General features: G+C 45.3%; 1 protein-coding gene across 1 annotated transcript in view; it reads left to right on the top strand.

The window, feature by feature from the left end:
* TRPM4 (transient receptor potential cation channel subfamily M member 4) overlaps positions 1-22,523 on the top strand; it is a 682,714-nt gene that overhangs the window by 493,229 nt on the left and 166,962 nt on the right. The window contains exon 16 of the mRNA XM_040327576.1: positions 18,732-18,830. Within this exon, the coding sequence (XP_040183510.1) occupies positions 18,732-18,830 (99 nt within the window). The remainder of the gene's footprint in view (positions 1-18,731; positions 18,831-22,523) is intronic.

The raw sequence follows: 22,523 nt of genomic DNA, 5'->3' as shown, positions 1-22,523 counted from the left end.
CTAGAGCCTCAATGTTGGAGAGCGCCACAGCCTCAGGGTACCTGGTGGCATAGTCCACCACCGTGAGAATGTAGCGCCTTCCAGAGGCGCTGGGTTTGTCAAGGGGCCCTATCAGGTCTACTGGCACTCTGTAGAATGGTTCCTCTATTATACAGTGGGGATCGAAAGTTTGGGCACCCCAGGTAAAAAAAATTATTAATGTGCATAACGAAGCCAAGGAAAGCTGGAAAAATCTCCAAAAGGCATCAAATTACAGATTAGACATTCTTATAATATGTCAAAAAAAGTTAGATTTTATTTCCATCATTTACACTTTCAAAATTACAGAAAACAATAAATGGTGTCTGCAAAAGTTTGGGCACCCTGCAGAATTTAAAGCATGCCCTGCCCCCTTTGCAAAGCTGAGACCTGCCAGTGTCATGGATTGTTCTCAATCATCGTCTGGGAAGACCAGGTGATGTCAATCTCAAAGGTTATAAATGCCCAGACTCATCTGACCTTGCCCCAACAATCAGCACCATGGCTTCTTCTAAGCAGTTGTCTAGAAAACTGAAACTGAAAATAGACGGTCACAAAGCTGGAGAAGGCTATAAGAAGATAGCAAAGCGTTTTCAGATGTCAGCTATTAGTTTTCTTGCCTGAAAAAGGCATCTCAACACTGCTTTTGATGTACTGGACATTCAACTTATTTCTTCCCCTAGGCCCAGGATACATAATCTAGGATTCATCTCCAACTTTGTTTTATATATCTTGTTAATATTGTCCAATATCCCCCTCCAATACCTGAACAGTTTCGGGCACCTCCATATCATATGTATTAATTCTCCTATATCGTGGCACCTGGGGCATCCTACATCCACTCTTCATCCAAAGTTCAATAATCTCTTAGGTGTATAATATGTCCTATGTATCAGCATCAGAAATGAAAATCTCTGTGCTGGCGAGACTGTAACCAAATGTCCTCTTTCCTATACCTTCCTCCATTGATCTTCTGTTATAATCCCTAGGTCTTCCTCCCATTTTACTCTACTTTTAAGTTTTTCTGGTCCTTCAATACTCTCCTTACATATGTATGAGTAGACCTCGGAAATAAATCCCTTCATCTTACTCCAGTTACCCAGTTTCTAGAGAATAAGAGTCCTAACCCATATTGGCCCTACTCTATTAAACTGAACGTCTAGAGCATGTCTGATTTGGAGGTATCTGTAAAATGTATGTTTGGGTACATCGTATTCCTTTCTAATTGCAGCAAACGTTTTTATAGTTCTTCCTTCATATAGCTGTGCCAGTCTAACTATCCCCTTGGCTGCCCATTCATACATTTTTCCAACTGACTCCAGTTCCTGCAAGTTCCTATTATCCCAGAGTGGTGTGTATTCTGTCATTCCTCCCTGCCCTCCTAGTATCTTTACTGCTTTCCACACTTTAAGGGCCATCTTAACCGTAGGGGTTCTATTAATAAATGAATTGGCCTTCAGTACCTCCACCGCTGTCTTATGGGGTGCCCCTAGAAACAGCAATCCCCCGTTTATATCCCCTCCTGATTCAGTTCTCACCCCTATGTGCTGCAGCTGTGCTGCCAGAAAATAGCATTGTGGGTGTGGTACTGCCATTCCTCCCTCTCGTGTTGGTAATTGCAGGTTTTGCAGCTTGATTCTAGATTGAAGTATACAAAAGTACTAATCACTGGCCCTCTATTGGTAGTACAACCCTGCGCTTTAGGATAACACCAAAATGTCCAAGCAAATCAAAATCTGTCCGGACATTATTATACATTTGCCTGACTATTTACTCTGTCTGGTACGTATGTTTTATAAGGGGACTGGTGTATATATGTTTTGGGGGTGACATTAAAGCTTTTAAAAACAATACTGCACTATATGGATTTTTCCTTCCCTTATACACCTGTGGATACTATACCTGGAGAGTGAAAACCCAAACGGTGATCAAGAAGTGAGAGGGGTATGCTGTTTTAAACATCTGAAGGTGACATGTGAGGCGATATATATTGAAATGCTGTTAAAGAAACCGTCTGGTGAATGCCTTTTGGTGATTGGAGCACATACTGTTGTTACATCTGATCTGGTCATCCCACACAGCTTTTTCTCATTAAACCAGGGGTTTGCAGCGCTGCTGCAGGACTACTAACAAGCTCTGTGCAGGCTGGTTTTATATTTCTGCTTTTATCAAGTGATTCTAGATTTACCCCCTTTCCAAATTAGTTCTCTAAACAAAGTATCTATTTTCCTCAACCATTTCTTGTGTATCCATATTGGTGAATTATGCAATATATATAATAATTGGGGCATCCACAGCATTTTAATCAAGTTGCATCTCCCCGCTACTGACAAGGGCAGGTACCGCCAGATTTGCATTTTCTTTTTGAATTTAGACAGGATTAAATTTAATTAAAGTTATTCTTTATATATTTATTGGGATCGCTTGTTATAAATATTCCTAAGTATTTCATTGTCTCGACTATCTCCATCTGAGGGATTTCTGCTAGGGTATGGCTCTCTATTGGATCTATCGGCATTAATCCTGATTTCTCCCAGTTTATTACCAGTCCTGATAATTTCCCAAAGTCTCTAAATATAGTCATTGCCTGTTTAATGGAGTGATTCGTGTCCCCGAGAAAGAGGAGCACATCGTCCGCATAGAGTGCGATTCTCTCCTCCCCTCTCGGTAGGGTTGCCAACTCATCCCTTTAAAACAGAACACATATGAATTACACAGGTTCTGAGGCGAATTTAATGCAAATAAGGTACCAAGTGAGTTTAATTACCTCCTTAATCAGCCACAGAAACTGTGTAATTAATATGTGTTCTGTTTTAAAGGGATGAGTTGGCAACCCTACCTCTCGGTCTCACGAACCCCTCCATTTTTGTATCTGCTCTTATTGCAATGGCCAGTGGTTCCATTACCAGAGCAAATAATAGGGGTGACAATGGGCACCCCTGCCTCGTACCCCTCTCTAACTGAATCTTACCTGAATAGTCATTATTAACTCTGATTCTCGCACTGGGGCCATTATAGAGTATTTTAATCCATTTAATAAACACTGGGTCGAACCCAAAAGCTTCTAAAACGTGCCACATGTACTCCCATCATGTACTCCCATTCCACACTATCAAAAGCTTTGGCTACATCTAAGGACATTATTGCTTTTGTACCCTTGTTCTCTGTTGGTATTTGTATATTAAGAAATACCCTCCTAATGTTTATACTAGTCGATCTGCTCGGGATAAACCCAGTTTGGTCTCGATGTACTAGTCTTACAATAATTTTATTTAACCTGGTCGCCATTACTTTGGCCAGTATTTTAGCATATCCGCAAAAAAGGGAGATGGGTCTATATGATGTGGTCTCTAACGCGTTCTTCCCCTCATTATGTAATACTTATATTGTTGCTTCAGTCATCAAAGTAGGCAATTTCCCCTCCTTCAATGCCCAGTTTAACACTTTGAGGAGTTCTGGGAGCAGTATTTTCCCATAATATTTATAGGTTTCCACAGGGAGCCCATCTGGTCTGGGTGATTTCTGATTTTCCATTTCTGCCACTGCTGTTTGTATCTCTTCAAGGGTTATTGGGGCCTCCATTTGCTCTTTTCTATCTCAATAAGGGTTGGTATCTCTAAGTTCTTAAGAAAGAGTTCCAACTCCTCCGCTCCCACCACACTCTGCGATTTATATAGTTTATCATAATATTCTCTAAATGTGTCTGTAATTTCTGACACTCGGGTAGATATTTCTCCACTCGGTTTTTTAATCGCAGTTATTTTGGATGGGGAGGAGTTGGTTCTCACTAAATGTGCCAGCATTCTCCCAACATTTTCCCCTTCCCCAAATGCAACTTGCTTCTGGAATAATTTCTTATTCTCCGATTTTCTTATCATTACAGTTTTATAATCGTGTTGCTTATTCAACCATATTCTTTGCTTATCTAATGTTGGGTCCTCAATGTATTCCCTTTCGGCATTCGATAATTCCTCTCTTATCCTATTTTCCCATTCTCTTGATGCCTTTTTGTTTTTTGCTGTATGCATAAACCCCTGAGGAATGCTTTCAATGCATCCTACATCACATCCGGTGTCGCAGTTCCTTCATTGAACTTCATAAACTCTTTTAGCTTACCTAATGTCTCCGCTGGTTTCCCTATTAATTCAAACCACAATGGACTGATTTTCCATATCCTATTAGACCTCTTCGTCTCTAAGCTCACCATTATTGTTACCAAAGAGTGATCCGATACTCCTCTGGGCTGGTATTCAATTCCCTTTATGGTTTGAGATGCTTCTACATTACCCCGTTCCAAATATATCCTTGAAAGTGTATTATAGGAGCTAGAGCAACAAGAATATTGTAACACCTCTGGATTTCTCTCTCTCCATACATCAAACAATCCTACTTCCTGTAGAAATGGAGACAACCGACTCTCAGAAATATTTGGTTTGTTTCCCTTTGGAAATCTGTCCCTATCTTTATTTATAACCTCATTAAAATCCCCCACTGCTATAACTGGGATACCTGACTTATCCATCATAAAATTCATTAGTTTATACATAACTTCCAGTTTAAATGGCGGTGAGATATATATATTTGCTAAAACATATTCCCTGTTCTCAATTACACAGTAGAGAAAAATATACCGCCCCTCTTCATCAATACTGATCTGTCTACAGGTAAACGACACTCCCCCTTTAACCATAACAGACACTCCCCTTGAATAAGCGGTGTGTACTGAGTGGTATTGATATCGAAATTTCTTACTCTGGACTTGTTTCTTGATTTAATTGGTATTGTGTGTCTCCTGCAGAAAGATCAGTCCTACCTCGTATACATCCAGCATATCAAATATTGCAGCTCTCTTGACTGGAGTGCCCAATCCACGGACATTCCAGGATCCAATTCTCAATACTCTAGATTGCATAGAAACCATCCAAATAACGGGAAAGAAAACAATAAGACGTGAAATCTATGAAGCCTAAGGCTTCCTGAAAAAACACCCATGACTACCTTGTCACAACCTATGAAATAAAAGAAAAAAAAAACACAAAAACATTCTTGAATGAATCTGTGTACATGTGCTCCTAATTTGTTTTATCTTCAGAGGGTATAGCCTTATGACTTCCCCACTTTTAATACTTATTTTACTCATACATTTTATCATGCTCTTGTGAGACATCCATATAGATGTGCTGTCATTTCTTAATTTACTTGTGTATTTTATCTTCATTTTATACGAAACCAGTGTTTTTTCATTTTTTAGGGATCCTATCTATGTACACTGTTTGTGTGTTTGTGTGTTTGTGTGTTTGTGTGTTTGTGTGTTTGTGTGTGTGTGTGTGTGTGTGTATGTGTATATATATATATATGTAGATACTTTACCCTCACTGTGTTCAAACCCTTCTATATTTTCTGAAATAACCCCCAATAATACCTTACCCCCCCTCCCGCCCACCTTCCTATTCTGCGGCACCGTGTGATGAGGGTGGGATGACAGCTCCAGTCAGCAGCGCCGTTTGATGCATCCAGCAGTCTCATCCAGCAGTCTCTCCCCTTCAACCCTCTGACAAGCGCACATCCAAAGCAGCCAACCAGAAGCGCCAGGAGGCGGGCGCAGAGGCACATCGCCGCCCGGAGCCCCCGCAGGTAACCGGGGATGATCCACGGACAAGGGAACGTTCACTGCAGCCTGCGTTTCCTGCTTGATAGCAGTGTAGAGTAAGCAGGAGTGGGACGGGTTGGATCGGGTCTACAGGCGGGTATCAGAGCGGGTTAGCGCAGGTCAAGTCCGAACAGGTCTCAGGGCATCCGGATCAGCATCTCCCAGTCATCAGCAGAGGAGCATAGCTAGTGCCATTGGGTGTAGGGAGACACACACCTCACTCTACCTCACGCGTCTCACACCTCCATCCGGTCACGCCCCCCCTCCGGTGTCCCAATTTAACTGCACTTGGGCTGTGGGTAGTTTGTGGATGGCGCCTCCTGCCACTCTTACTGCAACAGTCCTGTTCGTGCGCACCTTTGCAGATACGGTGTGAGGCTGCACCAGAGTGAGGGTGGCCCCAGAGTCTCGTAGTGCCTCAGCCTCCTTTCCATCTACTGTGACCCATTGTCTGTGGTGCACCCAGTTGTCCCCCTTGGCTTGTGCTAGGTTCACCTCATGTAGTACGGTCCATTGCTCAGATTCAGGGCTGTGGTCTTCCAGCGGCTCATGCTAATAGTGATGAGCGGCTGCCCTCGGTGGTGGTGGTGATGGCCGCTCCCAATTGCCTCTGCTCCGCTGAGGGCAATGTATTTTGTAGTGCCCTGGCTGATTGCATTGGTGACGTACCAATGGCGGTCTCCATTTAAAATTAGGCGGTGTCGTGGGTGGTACCGCGTTCGTTCGGTCGGTGGTGGGTCACAGGACCTGGCGTTGGGGTGCTGGACCTTACCAGAGGGCGGTTTCCACTAGCCTCTCCTTTTTTTCCCTTGTGATGCTCGTCTGCCAGCTTGGCCGCTTCCTCGATTGTGGCCGGGTTCCTGTCTCTAACCCAGTCCCTGGTGTCTGCAGGTGTGTGGTCAAAAAATTGTTCTAGCAAGAGAAGTTGTAGCACCTCCTCTAGCGTTGTAGCCTGGCAGCCTTGTATCCAGTTTTGGGCTGCCCGATACATCCTAAAAGCCCATTTGGTGTAGGAGTCTCGGCCCCCTTTCCGTAATGCCCAAAACTTTTTCCTGTAAGTCTCTGGGGTCACGGCATACCTGGCTAGCAGAATGTTCTTTACCCTGGCGTAGTCGTGTATGGCTGTATCAGGAACTGCTCTGTATGCCTCTGCTGCTCGGCCCGTGAGTTTGCTGCTTAGAATCACGGGCCATTGCTCTGATTCCAGACCCTCCAAAGCACATTGACGCTCAAAATCTTGTAGGTATGCGTCAATTTCCATTTCTCCATCCGAAAAACTTTTAAAAGCCGCATAGTTAATCTTTCTCCGCTGCCCTCCATTTATAAATCCGGCTAAGGTAGCGGTGTCTCCTTGGTTTAAGCTTGCCTGTTGGGTTCTGCGCTCACGTGCGCCAGGACTTGCGTCACCATCTCCGGTGTGGGATTTGGCCCATATAGGTTTAGCCTCCACATCACCTTCTGTAGCAACTCTACTTCCTCCTGGCTGACATTTACCATGCTGCTGGTTTGGTCGCCCTCCATTAGTTCTTCTATGAGGGTAGCATTCTTTTTGTTGCTTGCCACTTGACCTCGGGCTTCCAGCAGATCCTTTAGCGTAGCCCTCTTTAGTCTCTCGTAATGCTGGGCCATTCACCCGCTGTCTTTATGCGTCCCATTCAATCCCGTTGCTTGCCACCAGTTGTTAAGACCTGCAGTGGGTATGGTACTGCGGCCTTCTTTCCATCCCTCAATCGCCGAGCTTAAGTGATTATCGCTACCATAGGAGGTAGAGGGATAGTGGAGATGAATGCAGTTTCCAGGAGGATTCTTCCCAATGATTAGAATATTCCTCCAAACATGAGCCAAGACTTCATGAAGGGTGTACCAGGCATAGAACATCTTTATTGAGAAGGCAGGCTCTTATATACACCAAAAAGAATACTTTCAGTAATCAGATGGACAATGACATACTCCACCTACAACAGCATACAATGGGTACTAACGAGCCTCCAATACACATTTATCATCAATAGAAATTCACACAATACAGCGTCTTGCGAGCCAGACTAAGGTTCATTTACATGACAGTAGCAGATGACATTACCACAGCAGGTTTTTATAGTACACCCGCCCTCTCTCTGCCTGGGAGATATTGAGATCAGTTAAGGAATAAACCAATTGTCTCCAGGCAGAGAGCACACAATTTTCCCAAAAGTTTGAACACCCCTTTCCACACAAGGTATCCCTACAATTACATATCCCCTGATAACCCCGATGTGGGGGACCAACATATCCAAATTTCACCCAGATCGGTCCAGGGGTTCTTGAAAGAAAACCAAACCTATGAGAAAATACTGAATAAATTCTATTTTCTTCACAATTTGTTTTGACATTTCATGATTCAGTACGGAGTAATGGCAGTACCCGACAAGTTTGACATTGTGTTTGTTCTGAGAAGTTACCGTTTTATTGTACCTGTGACACATCTTTAAATAAAGAATAAAAAATAAATAAAAACAGTAACGCTCCTCCCTTTAGGGTGAAAGCTCATTCTACCAGGGTGTAGGAGCCTCCTGGGCTTTTCGCCATCAGGTATCTGTGGCTCATATTGTAAGGCTGCTACCTGGTCTTCAGCGCATACGTTCACAACATTTTCTCAAGTGAATGTTCGAGCAGCTGAGGATTCAGCTTTCGGCCGCAGTGTGCTATTGTTTGGCAGGGTGTCTCCCTCCTCTCAAGGGTATTACTCTGGGATGTCCTAGCAGGTAATGAATATTAGCCTGACTCTGTGTCCCATTATGTATGAAAAAGAGTACATCATGGGACACAGAGGTCCCTCCCCTCTTTTGTTTTTTGTTTTTTCATTTTTTTTAGGATTTAGTGCTTCCTGTATGGTAGGGCTTATATAGGGGATCACTTTCTGTCTAAAGACCCTTGGTCTACCCGTGTCCATTCACCTGGAGATGAAGTATAACCTAGCAGATAATGAATATTAGCAAAGAAAAGGATTTTTATAGGCAAGTATGATGAAAAAAATCCTATTATCAACCAGGAGAGTGTAATATGCAACTGCCCTGGCAGACTGAAGCCCTAGCTTGTTGAAATAGAAAACACACATGAGGAAGGCTTTCAAACCAATACCTTAGACTGGTAGATTAACGACCCCTAGGCAAAGTTTCTAGCCACGTGGAAGCTTCCTCAGGATTGGTGAACAATCTAACAGATTTGCCATCTTGCACCTGAAGACGAGTTGGGAACAACATGCTGTACTTGATGTTTCCGGTTGCGGAGCTGTTTCATGTTGTTGAAAGTGGTCGAAAAATAATGATCCAGGTATTTTGATAGATTCCAGCTTGCAAGATTCCCAAAGGACCATATCCCGATCCCAAAAGTTGAGCAGTTGGAAGATAAAGATGTGGGGCAGGGAGCCTGATGGGCCTCTGGGCTGTCATGCAGTTCACCCTCTCCACCACAAGGAAAACCGAGAATAGAGCTTGAGGTAATAACAATCTCAGCAGCCTCTCTGTGAAGGTTGCCGGGTCCTGCCTCCTTCTCTGGCAGACGCTTTAAACCCCAGATTATTCCATTAATTGCAGTTCTCCGCATCATCTGCCTTAGACTTCAGGACCTTCACCTTGAGTTGCAGCATGCGAACCGCCATGGTGAGCTCTTGGATAAATTTTTCTGCCTCCCTGATCCAATGTTTGGCTTCTCCCATATGCTCTCTGAACTTGTCCATGTCACAACGAAGCGGCCCAATATCGGACTGCAGATTGTCTATTTTAGTTGTTAGGCTCACCTGACCGGTATTAATAGCTTGCAGAAGCATGGCAAAGTTCTGCTGCTCTACCACAGCCAGTGCTGCGTGTGGGAGTTTCAGGCTGACTTTTATTTTGTGTGGGGAGCCAAGGGCGCTTGGGCCCCATTCTGTGTACCCCACAGAAGGAGTGCAGTTTCATATAACAGGGTAAGAAGGGCATAGATTCGCAGAGCTCCTGGCTCAAACATCTGCTCTGGTTGCCATCTTGAACATGCCCAGTAAGAACTCTTGGGCATCAGTTCACAAAAAGGATGTTCTTCACTGCATCGCATTTAAAGCCCTCCCCTCTGCACTGCTCAGATCCTCAGGATACAGGACTGACAGGTTGTGTCTTTCTCTTTATTATAGACAGATTCAGACCCCAGATTGATGTAGACAACCACAAGTGGAAATGTTGCCTTCATCTTGGTGCCCACAGGCTCTTTTGCCCTGCACCCTGGATAGGTGTCATCCACCCCGCCTCCCACTAGTATCAGGCTGTGGTCTATGGTCTCTGCTGCCCCTACTCTGAGAATTTTTCACCTTCTGTACTGGGCTGATTTAAAACCAACAATTTTATCTCAGAATGTACTGATATTTTGGCACCCACCATAACACATCTTGTAAATCAATATTTTAAAGAAGGTATTGTTCGAATCTCCCTAAAGCAGGGGATTATCGACCCCTCCTAAACAAAAAAAAACTCAACCCTAAAGACCCAAACCACTGCAGATCAATAACAAGCCTGAACACCTTATCCAAAATCATGGAGAAAGCAGTACAGCAGCTACAACTCCATTTGGACGCCCACAAGCTCTTGGACCCACTACAATCAGGCTTCCGCCCAGGCCATGGCACAGAAACGGCACTGCTCAAAATATGGGATGATGCCCCCGAAGCAGCAGATGACGGAGAATCATGCCTACTGGTGCAACTGGACCTCAGTGCAGCATTCGACACAGTAGATCACAAAACTCTACTCATTCATCTCAAAGAAGTAGCCAGAGTTAGTCTCAGATCTACCCTGGTTCGCATCCTTCCTAGAAAATCCTTCCCAAACGGTGAAACTAGGAGTTTTCACCTCAGAAACTCGCACCATTTCTTGCAGAGTCCCTCAAGGATCACCCCTGTCACTTGTGCTTTTCAACATCTACCTCCGCCGCCCTCTCAAAATCATCAGCGAACAGGATTTGTGTTACCACTCCTATGCGGATGACACTCAACTTTACTTTCGGATCACCGGAAAAAACGACCGATATCACAAATTAGAAAAATGCCTGGCATTGATCGACGAGTTTCTGACTGAGAGCTCCCTCAAACTCAACGGATCCAAAACAGAACTGCTGCTCCCCCACGCAAACCGAAAGACTAAAGCTAGGACCTCATTGACACCACCCACCATCCTTGGACAGATCATCACCCCAAGTACCAAGGTCAAAAGCCTTGGAGTAACCTTTGACTCAGAAATGTCGATGGATGCACAAATTGGATCTGTAGTCAGCGGATCCCATTACCTTCTCCGCCTACTGCGTAGACTCATCCCCTTCATCCTGGAAGAGGATACAGCGGTAGTAGTCAGAACAATCAACAATTCTTGACTCGACTACGCAAACTCCCTCTACTTAGGACTACCAAAATACCAGATTTCGCACCTACAAGTCATCCAGAATACGGCAGCCAGGCTGGTAACGGAAAAAAAAACTGGGAATCTTTCACCCCATCCCTGAGGACCCTTCATTGACTAACAGTAAAGGATCGGGTCACATTCAAGACCCTCTGCCTCACCCACAAATGCACACAAGGAAAGGCTCCTCAATACTTAAGCAAGAAAATAAAACACTACACCCCCAATCGCACTCTCCAATTGTCTAACTAAAATCTCCTCTACATCCCCAAGTCCCACTACAAAACGAAGATTTGCAGTCCAAGGACCACGGCTATGGAACGCTCTACCAACTAACATTAGTGATGTCGCGAACCTAAAATTTCGCGTTCGCGAACGGCGATTGCGAACTTGCGCACATGTTCGTGAATGCGCGAACCACCATAGACTTCAATGGACAGGCGAATTTTAAAACCCACAGGGACTCTTTCCGGCCACAATAATGATGGAAAAGTTGTTTCAAGGGGACCAACACCTGGACTGTGGCATGCCGGAGGGGGATCCATGGCAAAACTCCCATGGAAAATTACGTAGTTGTCGCAGAGTCCGTTTTTAATCCATAAAGGACATAAATCACCTAACATTCATAAATTGTTTGGAATAACGTGCTTTAAAACATCAAGTATGATGTTATATCGATCAGGTAGTGTAAGGGTTACAGATAGGGTTAGGGTAACAGATAGATGTTATGTACTGTGCCACCAAGATAGATGAGTGGTGGGTGGCACTGGGCACAGTGTACGCTGTAGCCCTGACACACGCTGCCAGCCAGGCAACTGACTATTATATTGCAGTAATACATTTTTTCTCTTATAGTCCATGGACGGACACAGCTCCTTAAATCTTGACAAGTGGGTTATGTTCCCTGTTTACAGGAGAGGACTAGGCAGAAACATGTTAAATAGTTAAATACATGTTACATTAACAGAGTTGAACAGCCCTGCCCAGGGGGCGGTCCCTCCAGACATAACCCTCCTCACTGCAGCTTGCAGCCTCAGTTTCGTTCTGCCTAGCAAGGAGAAGGACGTATGGCTCCCTTTGGGCCCAGCGCCCTGAGGAGAAATTTTATTTTATTTTACTTTTTCTTGAGCAACTGTCGGCTGAGAGACAGGCTGGATAATATAGATCTTTGTAGTCTACTCAGTCCGACCAGCAAGCGTGGGCACACCTTTACAAAGAGGCTTGGTCTGCCACGCCATACCCCATGACTCCTGGGGGGGCCGGTGAGCTTTGCTCCGAGGTCCACATATGACTGGGCTGTGGTGTTGTCTCACTCACAGTGGACCGGGCCGACAGCTACCTCCATTTCGGTTGTTGTTCTGTCAGGAATGCGTCAGCGAGTCCTCGCTTGGATGGGTAAGTACAGTCCCTCCTGCTTCGGTGGTTTGGTATAGCTGGGCATTCCTGGGGTTCAGGGGTCCCTTCCCCTCCCTTCCCTGCTCCTTTCCCTTGCTGCATTGCTAACACCTGAGGGGACTGTGTATCTGGCCTGTGTTTTTTCTTTTTTGTATTGGGCTTTCCTGTGAGGGATTTTCACTGTTAAAAAGCCCTGTGATGAGCACAGATGTTTATGATTATACTTCAGCAGACGCTGACTGATTGGTGACACCTGTAAGGGTTTTGCTTTTTATGCTGTATCTGTGTCTTATCCTTAAATAAAACAGCCTAGGAGGCTTTTCCTGTTTAAACACAGGTCCCTGCAAAAGTTACCTCACGGTTCTTTTTCCTCTCACAGGCAGCGCTGGGCAGTCTCCTCCTGAGGGAGTCCCCTGGTTACCCCTGGTCAGCGCAGCAAGTGGGTGAGAGACCCTGAATAGGGCTCTAGGAACTTTTGTCTATTTTTATTGACAGGTGTGCATATTATAATACACACCATATGTAAATATTGGAGTCAGTATCTGGGTCCTTCCCCACATGCTGGTGGTGGCAGCAGGTGTTAGCACCTGGGATTCCCACAGAGTTTTTATTGTTAGTCCTGGACACAGTTTGTGCCAGGGTGGGGGTGGACTGCGGGTGGGCGGTAAAAGAGTGCCCCCTTCCCCCGCTATCCCCTGGGGAATGCTCTGTTATGAAGCCATGGACCAGGTACCTAGTTTTATGCACACGGTGGGTAGTGCTTAACTCCATTATTTGGCAGCAAGAGAGTCATTGGTTTGTATCCTGACACTGACGCCAATCTGCCTGGAGCTTGCATTGTCGATCCCTGTGTCTGCGTTGGTTTCCTCCGGGTACTCCGGTTTCCTCCAAAGGCTTGTGTGCATACACCTACATAATATACATACACACTATGTGTGTGTATTATTTAGGGGCAACCCTCCCAGGCCGTCAAAGGCACAGCTGGGGGACTAATTCGTCCCTGGGTGCGTAAGCTGATCATGCCGGCACCCAAATCCTGCCAATGTATGTAGCCTTACCTCCCTGTCTCTAGGAGGGGAGGGGCGGCTTGTAGGTTCACAATTCGGTGAAACCTGCCTGCTCTCCGACCAGTGGGTCTGCGAGGTGGTCTCTTCGGAGTACTAGATAGGGTTTCCTCCTATCCACAGAACAAAGTTCTTTCCTCGTGTCTTCCTCTCCCGGCCCGTCGGTCTGCCTTGGGCAGTGTGAGATTTGCTAAGCTACGGGGTAATTTTACCTTTCCTGCAGGACGAGAGTTTTTTGTGGTTTTCTATGGGCCTCAGGCCCTAAATACCTTTGTGAACGTTGGGTAGTTCCGCATGGAATCCATCAGGGACGCATACATGCATGTCCCGTTTTGCGCATGTCAGTGTTTTTTTTTCTGTGCTTCGTGATGAGAGAAGGGTCTCTGTCAGCCTGTGGCCCTCCCTTTTGATCTGGCGTCGGCACCATGGGTTTTCAGCAAGGAGCTCGCACTTATCCTAAATTTGTTGGGACACCGAGGCTTTGCCTCATTGGCTACTTGGACGACTTTCTTCTGAGAGCAGATCCGGTCTCCGACCTAGTGGATGGGTTATTCCCATTCAGACCCTCCGAAGATTCGGGTGGGTGTTAAACGTTTAGGCCAGAAGGTGTAGCTCAGTGGCAGCAGACCTGCCCTCCATGTATGCTAGGTTCCGACTCAGCGTTGGAGTATCTAGTGTTGATCCAGACTCCTCGTGGCAAAGGTCCCTCTTCCCCTGGAGAAAATGCAGACTTCAGTCTGCGGTGAAGGTATTGGCATCACGCAATCGGTCTTCTCTCTGGCCGCCTGCTGGTTCGGGGCCTGTGGGTAGCCTCCTTCAAGGTGGTACTGTATGCCCAGTTTAACACCTTGGTTTTCCAGAGGAAATACTGTCCAGGTGGTAAAAATCTCTTGTCTCTGAAATCATTCGATTCCTGTGCGCCACCTAGTCGCACAGACTACTCGTGACTCGTGACAGAGATCCCCGACTCTTCGGTCCGGGAAGTTGTTTCTTCCTTCCAGTGGTCAGTGTTTACGACGGATGCCAGCTCACAGGTTGTGAACCTGGGGGGTTCACAAAACTGGGGGGTCCAGTCGGCCCTGAGTCGCTGGACTTGCGTGGACCTACGGCCACACCTCCCTGAATGTGTCTGGTCTCGGTAGCTACCCAGGGTTCGGGCCTGGCTAGTGCCTGGTGGGAGACCGCCTGGGAATACCAGGTGCTGTCTACTGTTCATTGTCCTACTATTTTAGGCGATCAGGCTATGCTTCTCCTTGTGGTCGACCGATCTGGTTTCAGCCGGACAACGCCACAGCCGTGGCTTCAGTCTACCATCAGGTATGCCGGAGTCGCCAGATGCTGGACCAGGGCGACTGGTCTTTCTGCTTGGGGTGTTTCTGCTCCCTTGCAGGAGGTGAGCCTCACACGGCATGGATCTCCTGGCCGCTCGTCTCCGCCGAAAGGTTGTCAAAGTTAGTGGCCAGGTCTAGTGATCTGGTACAGACGCGTCAGTCGCGCTGATGGCCCTGTGGGGTCTGTATCGGTGATTTTTTGCCATTCCTCCATGGTAGTTGCTTTCTCGGCCGCTCCACAGAGTGGAGGCTGAGGAGATCCCGATGATTCTAATCGCTCCAGATTGACCTTGGCGTCCTTGGTACGCTGATATCGAGCGCCTGGTAGCGGAGGTACTCTGGCAGTTTCCAGGGCAGGAGGTTCCTCTGTCTCAAGGTCCCATACTTCCTCCTGTTGTTCAGTCACTAACTTGCTCAACATGGTTATTGGAAGCCAGACTTCAGGTGACCGGGGTCTGTCTGACTCGGTCATCTTAGCAGGGCACCGTAGTCTTCTCCCGCAGGAACTACCGTCGCACCTCTCTTGGTGCGAAGAGATGGAGTGACGTCCACGGACGTACTCGGTGTCCAGGGTCCTGCTGTTTTTTTAAAGCTTGGAGTGGATCTAAAAATTGCTTAAAGCACCGTTTGGGGGCAGATTTCAGCCTTGGCTGTGTTCTTTCAGTGGCCTTCTTGCGGCCCGTTCCCTGGTGGGTCCCCTTTTTTTGTGTGCAGGGGGTTTGTCATATACTTAACCCTCTTGGCCCATCTCTTCCCCCATGAGTTTTGACTCTGGTGCTCTCGGTTCTTCAGGAACCTTCCTTTTGGAAACATCAGAGAAATTTTCTCTTGACACTATCTCAGAAAGTGGCCCCTTTTGTGGCCTTTACCTCTGTTAGAGGGGTTTCTGAGTTGGCGGTCTTGTCTTGCAAGCTGCCATGCTTGATCCTCCATAAGGATTAGGTGATGGTGCGCCCGTGACCTTCCCTTCTTCCGAAGGATGTTTCGGCCTTTCATATTTTAGGCGTGGTACGCGCTTTGCAGGTATACCAGCCTACTACGGCTCTGTTTCGGAGCTTCTGACTCTTTTGTGTCAGTGTCTGGTCCACAAAAGGGCCTGGCGGTCTCGTCGACCACCATTTCTCGGTGGATCAGGCAGGCCGTCATACAGGCCTATGCTCCTAAGCGGCGTGCCCCCCTTTTCGGTCATGGCACTTTCGACCAGGGCAATTGGTGCTTCCTGGGTTTTTTTTCCGACATCAGCGGTGAAGTTAAAATTGGTTTTACTGATATATTTCCCACCCCTCGTTTTTTGACACTGCTTGGGGACGTCCCACTTGTCAAGATTTAAGGAGCTGTGTCCGTCCATGGACTATAAGAGAAAATAGGATTTTTTGTACTCGCCGTAAAATCCTTTTCTCTGAAGTCCATGGATGGACACAGCTCTCACCCCTCCTTTTTAGGTTTGTACTGCTTGTTACGAACTGAGGCTGCAAGCTGCAGTGAGGAGGGTTATGTCTGGAGGGACCGCCCCCCTGGGCGGGGCTGTTTAACTCTGTTAATGTAACATGTATTTAACTATTTAACATGTTTCTGCCTAGTCCTCTCCTGTAAACAGGGAACATAACCCACTTGTCAAGATTTAAGGAGCTGTGTCCGTCCATGGACTTCAGAGAAAAGGATTTTACGGTGAGTACAAAAAGCCTATTTTTTTTAAATGTTATCTACAGTGCCACCAAGATAGATGAGTGGTGGGTGGCACTGGGCACAGTGTACGCTGTGATCCTGACACACACGCTGCCTAGCAGGCAACTGAAATTAGATTACAGGGGAAAAAAAAGCTGACTGATATACTAGCCTTAAAAAGGGCTTTTTGGGGTGCTGTCCTTACAGCAGAGATCAGATGAGTCTTTCAGGACTGGAGTGACACTGAAAGCACTAGCCTAGCTATAGATTTCCCTATAAATTCAGCAGCAGCAACACTATCCCTCCTCTCACTAAGAATGCAGGTTCAGAATGAATCTAAAATGGATGCTGCCCAAGAGGTGGGAGGGTCAGGGAGGGAGGGTATGCTGCTGATTGGCTGGAATGTGTCTGCTGACTGTGAGGTAGAGGGTCAAAGTTTGCTCAATGATAATTAATAAGAGGCGGATCGAACAGCGCGTATGTTCGCGCGCATCGGCGAACGCGCAAAAATCGCCGCAAATTATTCGCCGGCGAACAGTTCTGTACATCTCTAACTAACATCCGCATGGAAGAAAACTATTGCGCCTTCAGGAAAAAACTTAAGACCTACCTCTTTTGAAGGATAAGGATGACACCGGATGGAATGAGCGCCTTGAGGCAATTTAGTTTGCATTTGTAGCGCTATACAAGTTATTCACTCACTCACTCTTGCTTTCTGCTTGGAGATTCATAGCCAAGTCCAAACAGGAGGGTTGAAGCTTTCTTCCACCTGCAGTGAGGTATGGGTCCCTGGCATGATCTGTGGGGCTGCTCTGCCACAGCTAAGGTCAATTTCCAGCTACTGTATTAAGTTAAGGACATTAAAAGTGCCCAGCATTATCCCTTCCACCGCTGCCAGTGTCTGATGTGGTTTTATAGGTCTTGGGTCTTCTTCCATGAATACAGTGGGGACGCGGCTTCTTTTCATGTGTTTACCAGTACACCCACCTGGCACAGAAGTTGCATTGGCCACAAAAGCAGGTTAGCATAAAGTGGAGAGCTTACTTGTGGCAATTCTCCTCTTCCTTGCTCCGGTCATAACCAGAACCTCCAGTCCTCAACCAGTACCTCCAATCTCCCACAACCTTGAATTTGGGGAAGTATAAATTTTGTATTTTTTATATAATGTGTTGCGTATGGAAGGTCCATTTTTGTTCCATTAAATCATAATAATTTGTAAAAAAAAATAGTTGGAAACATTTTACACAGAATGAAAGGTCCATCTCTGTTTCTTAATATCTAACATTATGTTCCATGCTAACAAATTGCTGTATTTTTGGCTAACATAGTTGAAAGGTGTTTCCATAACCCTCTGCAGTAATATACAATGCGTTCTTTCACTGATCTGTAGATTTTTCGCTGACATATTGATGTAGTGATATTTCTCATAATGGTAGTAGTCAATAGTGTAGTTAATATTGCTAATGCCTAATGGGGTCCCATTTTTAAGACCATTCACACTAAAACGTTCCCTTGGCCTAAAGAGGTCAAGAGCTTTAGTCTATATGCCAGCTAAATACTATGCTGTACTGAGGTGCTACAAAAAAATGAACTATTATACTATTAATATACTATACGAATATTAGCGCTTTAAAGCAGAGCTCTACCCAAAAGCGGAAGTTCCTCTAAAGGCCTCCTCTCCAGCTCCTGTTTATGAAATGGCGCTTTTAGGGAGGGAGGAAGCAGGTACCCGATCTTGACAGGTACCCACTCCCACTTCCACTTTAATCACCTTAGGCAAGCGGAAGTTCTCTTATGCACAAAGTTTTCTGGGGCACCTGACAGGTCCCAGAAGACTTCGGGACCAGTCACAGAGCGCAGTGCTGCGTGCGAATTCACAGTGGACACCCAACTGTGAAGCCCATAGTACAGATGCCAGTGAGTGAGGACAAAGGGAAAACACGGCTGGAGTGAGAAAAATGCTGGATCGTGGGACAGCTGAGTGCCTGTATAAAGTCAGCAGCTACAATTTTTGTAGTTGCTGACTTTTAATTTTTACAAGAGACTGGAGCTGCGCTTTAAGCAATAATTATGTAAAGGTAGCCCTGTTACAAAATAGAACTACACACGCTGTCCATAAACATTTGCTACAGTATTGTGCTAAATTGAGAAAAAATGTGTGATGCTCTTTTTTTTTTTTTTTTTTTTATTATTTCTTCATTTTTAGAAGCTCTGATAATGAAAGTGGAATGGATAATGTCCAGCGAGTGGAAATGGACAGTCTGGATATTGATATAAAGACCACAGTGGCAGAAATCATGGAAGGGTAGGTTACTAATATATTAATGGTTTCTCCAATGTAAGTTAAAGAAAAGCAAGCTACTTTTATTCCTCTCTGTAACATTGCATAGGGCTCTCCTTCTTGAAGACTCCTTAGCAGCAGCCCCTCTTGCAATGTTCATCAATTACCAGTTCCTGGGGTATTCACACTGACCTCACTATTTGTGGAATCTGCACCAGTGCAGTCAACAAGTGAAGTTCTTTCCCATTGTGTGTACATGGCTGGTGCAAGGAATTTTAACACCCTAGGTGAAACCTAATTTTGCACACCCCCCTTGGCTCCCACCCCCTTTGCCCTGCCCATGTATACCCCAACTTTTTAATGAAGAGCCCATCAAATGCAGCCTCACCAGCGCCCATCAAATGCAGCCTCACCAGCACCCATCAAATGCTGCCTCACCAACGCCCATTCATTCGGAAGTTGGGACACAGACAGAGTTCTCCACTGCCACTGCACCTCTGACACTATGTACAAACAACGGCGGCTGCCTGCTGATGCTGATACTTGGTTGCTTGTTGCAGAGAGAAGAGAGTAGGAACACCAGTGGACAGGCGCCCTTTAGGCAGCAGTGCGCCCTAGGTGGCTGCCTAGTTTGCCTAATGGTAGCACAGGCCCTGTGTGTGTAACTGCAACAGCTTTGCCAAACTGAAGTTTTTCAGGGTGAGCCTGGAAGTTCTCTGTGGGTACTGGGTTTCACTTAGGATGCATTCACGCTGGCAGTTTTAAACAAGTTCGAGCATCCCTCTTGGTCCATTTGTATTGGGTAAGAGCTCCAAAATGTGCTGGAAACGGTGTTTGTTTTACCCAAACACTTCATATTTCTTATGTGCCTGCTGTACCATGTACTTGTATGAGAACATATCCAGTTCTCTGTATTGCTTTGTTTATGTGAATTGTGAAATCCCTGGTGTTCTTGCTAGTCCTCTTGCTTTCCTATTAACCACTTAAGGACCGGACCAATATGCTGCTAAATGACCCAAGGGGTTTTTACAATTCGGCACTGCGTCGCTTTAACAGACAATTGCGCGGTCGTGCGACGTGGCTCCCAAAAAAAATTGGCGTCCTTTTTTCCCCACAAATAGAGCTTTCTTTTGGTGGTATTTGATCACCTCTGCGATTTTTTATTTTTTGCGCTATAAACAAAAATAGAGCGACAATTTTAAAAAAAAATAAAATATTTTTTACTTTTTGCTATAATAAATATCCCCCAAAAACATATATAAAATTTTTTTTTTCCTCAGTTTAGGCCGATACGTATTCTTCTACATAAGCAATAAGCGCTTATCGATTGGTTTGCGCAAAATTTATAGCGTTTACAAAATAGGGGATAGTTTTATTTTTATTTTTTTACTACTTATGGCGGCGATCAGCGTTTTTTTTTTTTTTCGTGACTGTGACATTATGGCGGACACTTCGGACAATTTTGACACATTTTTGGGACCATTGTCATTTTCACAGCAAAAAATGCATTTAAATTGCATTGTTTATTGTGAAAATGACAGTTGCAGTTTGGGAGTTAACCACAGGGGGCGCTGTAGGAGTTAGGGTTCACCTAGTGTGTGTTTACAACTGTAGGGGGGTGTGGCTGTAGGTCTGAAGTCATCGATCGAGTCTCCCTATAAAAGGGATCACTCGATCGATGCAGCCGCCACAGTGAAGCACGGGGAAGCCGTGTTTACATACGGCTCTCCCCGTTCTTCAGCTCCGGGGAGCAATCGCGATGAAGCGGCTATAAACGAATAGCCGTGCCGTCATCCCGGATCGCTCCCCGCGGGCATCCAACCGCCGCATGCAGGGGGGGGTCCCGATCTGACCCACGTCTAGGCAGGGACGTACAGGTACGCCAATGTGCCTGTACGTGCCATTCTGCCGACGTATATCTACATGCGGCGGTCGGGAAGTGGTTAAAAACTGACCACACTTCTCTAGCTATGTTGGGAACTCTTATCTATCTATCTATCTATCTATCTATCTATCTATCTATCTATCTATCTATCTATCTATCTATCTATCTATCTATATATACAAACAAACCTGTTTCACCTTCCATTGCTTTAAATTTACCATGCCTGGGACTACCTAGAAGAGGTGGTTCTGAGTATGGTCAGTATGGTTCACTTGTGGCCAAGTACGGTTCTATTAGGTGTGAACCGTTGAACTCGGGCACAGTTCAGTTCAACGTTGTCCTGTATGAGTAAACACGGGCCAAATGTCGGGAGACCTGGGCCAGTTGAATAAAAAATGGCTAATATTTGGCCCGTGTTTGTCAGAAGACGGATGAGCATGCTGGAAAACCAGCAGCAGACCTGAATGTATTGTTTGGGCAAAAATGGTTCTAAAGGCAGAAGTTTTTTTTTTTTACCTTAATGCATTCTATAAAAGTAGGGGGCAAAGAAATACCTATAGTTATTGCATATAGGCTCCATCCAACTGAAATTATTAATTTTACTGACTTACAATGCCTTGTTTTGTACTGTTTCTTTGTCGACATGGCCATTTCTGTAGAGGCAGGGCTTTGCTTGCTTATGTTGTGGCTGTTCTCATGAGCAGTTATCGGATAACTGGTGTGGGGAAAAATCAGCAAGCAGAAGGAGGGTCATAAAAGGTGCAGATCCACGGCATAAATATATAGATGTAGCACACTGATACAATAATACTGTTTAGGCAGGGTTGCTATGAAATTTATTTGCCAAGAGCAGTGGCGGCCCATCCATAGGGGGAGCTCGGGCAACGCCCCCCCAAGCTGTAAAAAAAAAATAATATTTTTTTTTTTTTTTCTAAATGTCACTTTAAGAGTGATCAGGCGTCGGACATGCAGCGGTCTATGGAAAGCTTCCCAGCCTGCAATCAGCTGATTGCAGGCTGGAAAGCTGATTTGCCCGTGTATAGGGCGTGTGCAGGGCGCAAGCTGTGCGCCCTGCACTCTTAACAGTCAGTGCTGCTCCGAGCATACAGACTTGAAGCTGTGTGCAGAAGGGAGGGGGGATGGGGGACTGCTGATCGTAGTAAATGTTTCTCCCATTCACCACTAAATCTCTCTCTCTCATCTGTCTGTCTTATCTATCTCTCATTCTTCCCCTTAGACCCAATGTCTATCTATCTATCTATCTATCTATCTATCTATCTATATATTTGATTATCTACCTATGCATCTGTCTCTATCTATCTATCTATCTATCTGTCTATCTATATGTCTATCTATCTATCGATCTATCTATCTATCTGTATATCTATCTATATATTTGATTATCTACCTATGCATCTGTCTCTATCTATCTATCTATCTATCTATCTATCTATCTATCTATCTATCTATCTATCTATCTATCTATCTATCTGTATGTTTATCTATCTATCTGTCTGTCTATCTGTCTGTCTGTCTATCTGTCTATCTATCTATCTGTATGCTTATCTATCTGTATGCTTATCTATCTGTATGCTTATCTATCTGTATGCTTATCTATCTATGTATCTGTCTATCTATCTATCTATCTATGCATCTGTCTTTCTATCTTTCTTTCTATCTATCTATCTATCTGTCTGTCTGTCTGTCTGTCTGTCCGTCTATCTGTATGTTTATCTATCTATCTATCTATCTATCTATCTATCTATCTATCTGTCCATCTATTTGTATGTTTATCTATCTATCTATCTATCTATCTGTCTGTCTATCTATCT

The sequence above is a fragment of the Rana temporaria genome, chromosome 10 (genome assembly GCF_905171775.1).
Source record: "Rana temporaria chromosome 10, aRanTem1.1, whole genome shotgun sequence".
Lineage (NCBI taxonomy): Eukaryota > Metazoa > Chordata > Amphibia > Anura > Ranidae > Rana > Rana temporaria.
The sequence above is the reverse complement of the archived record's forward strand: the minus strand, read 5'-3'. Positions and strand labels throughout refer to the sequence as shown.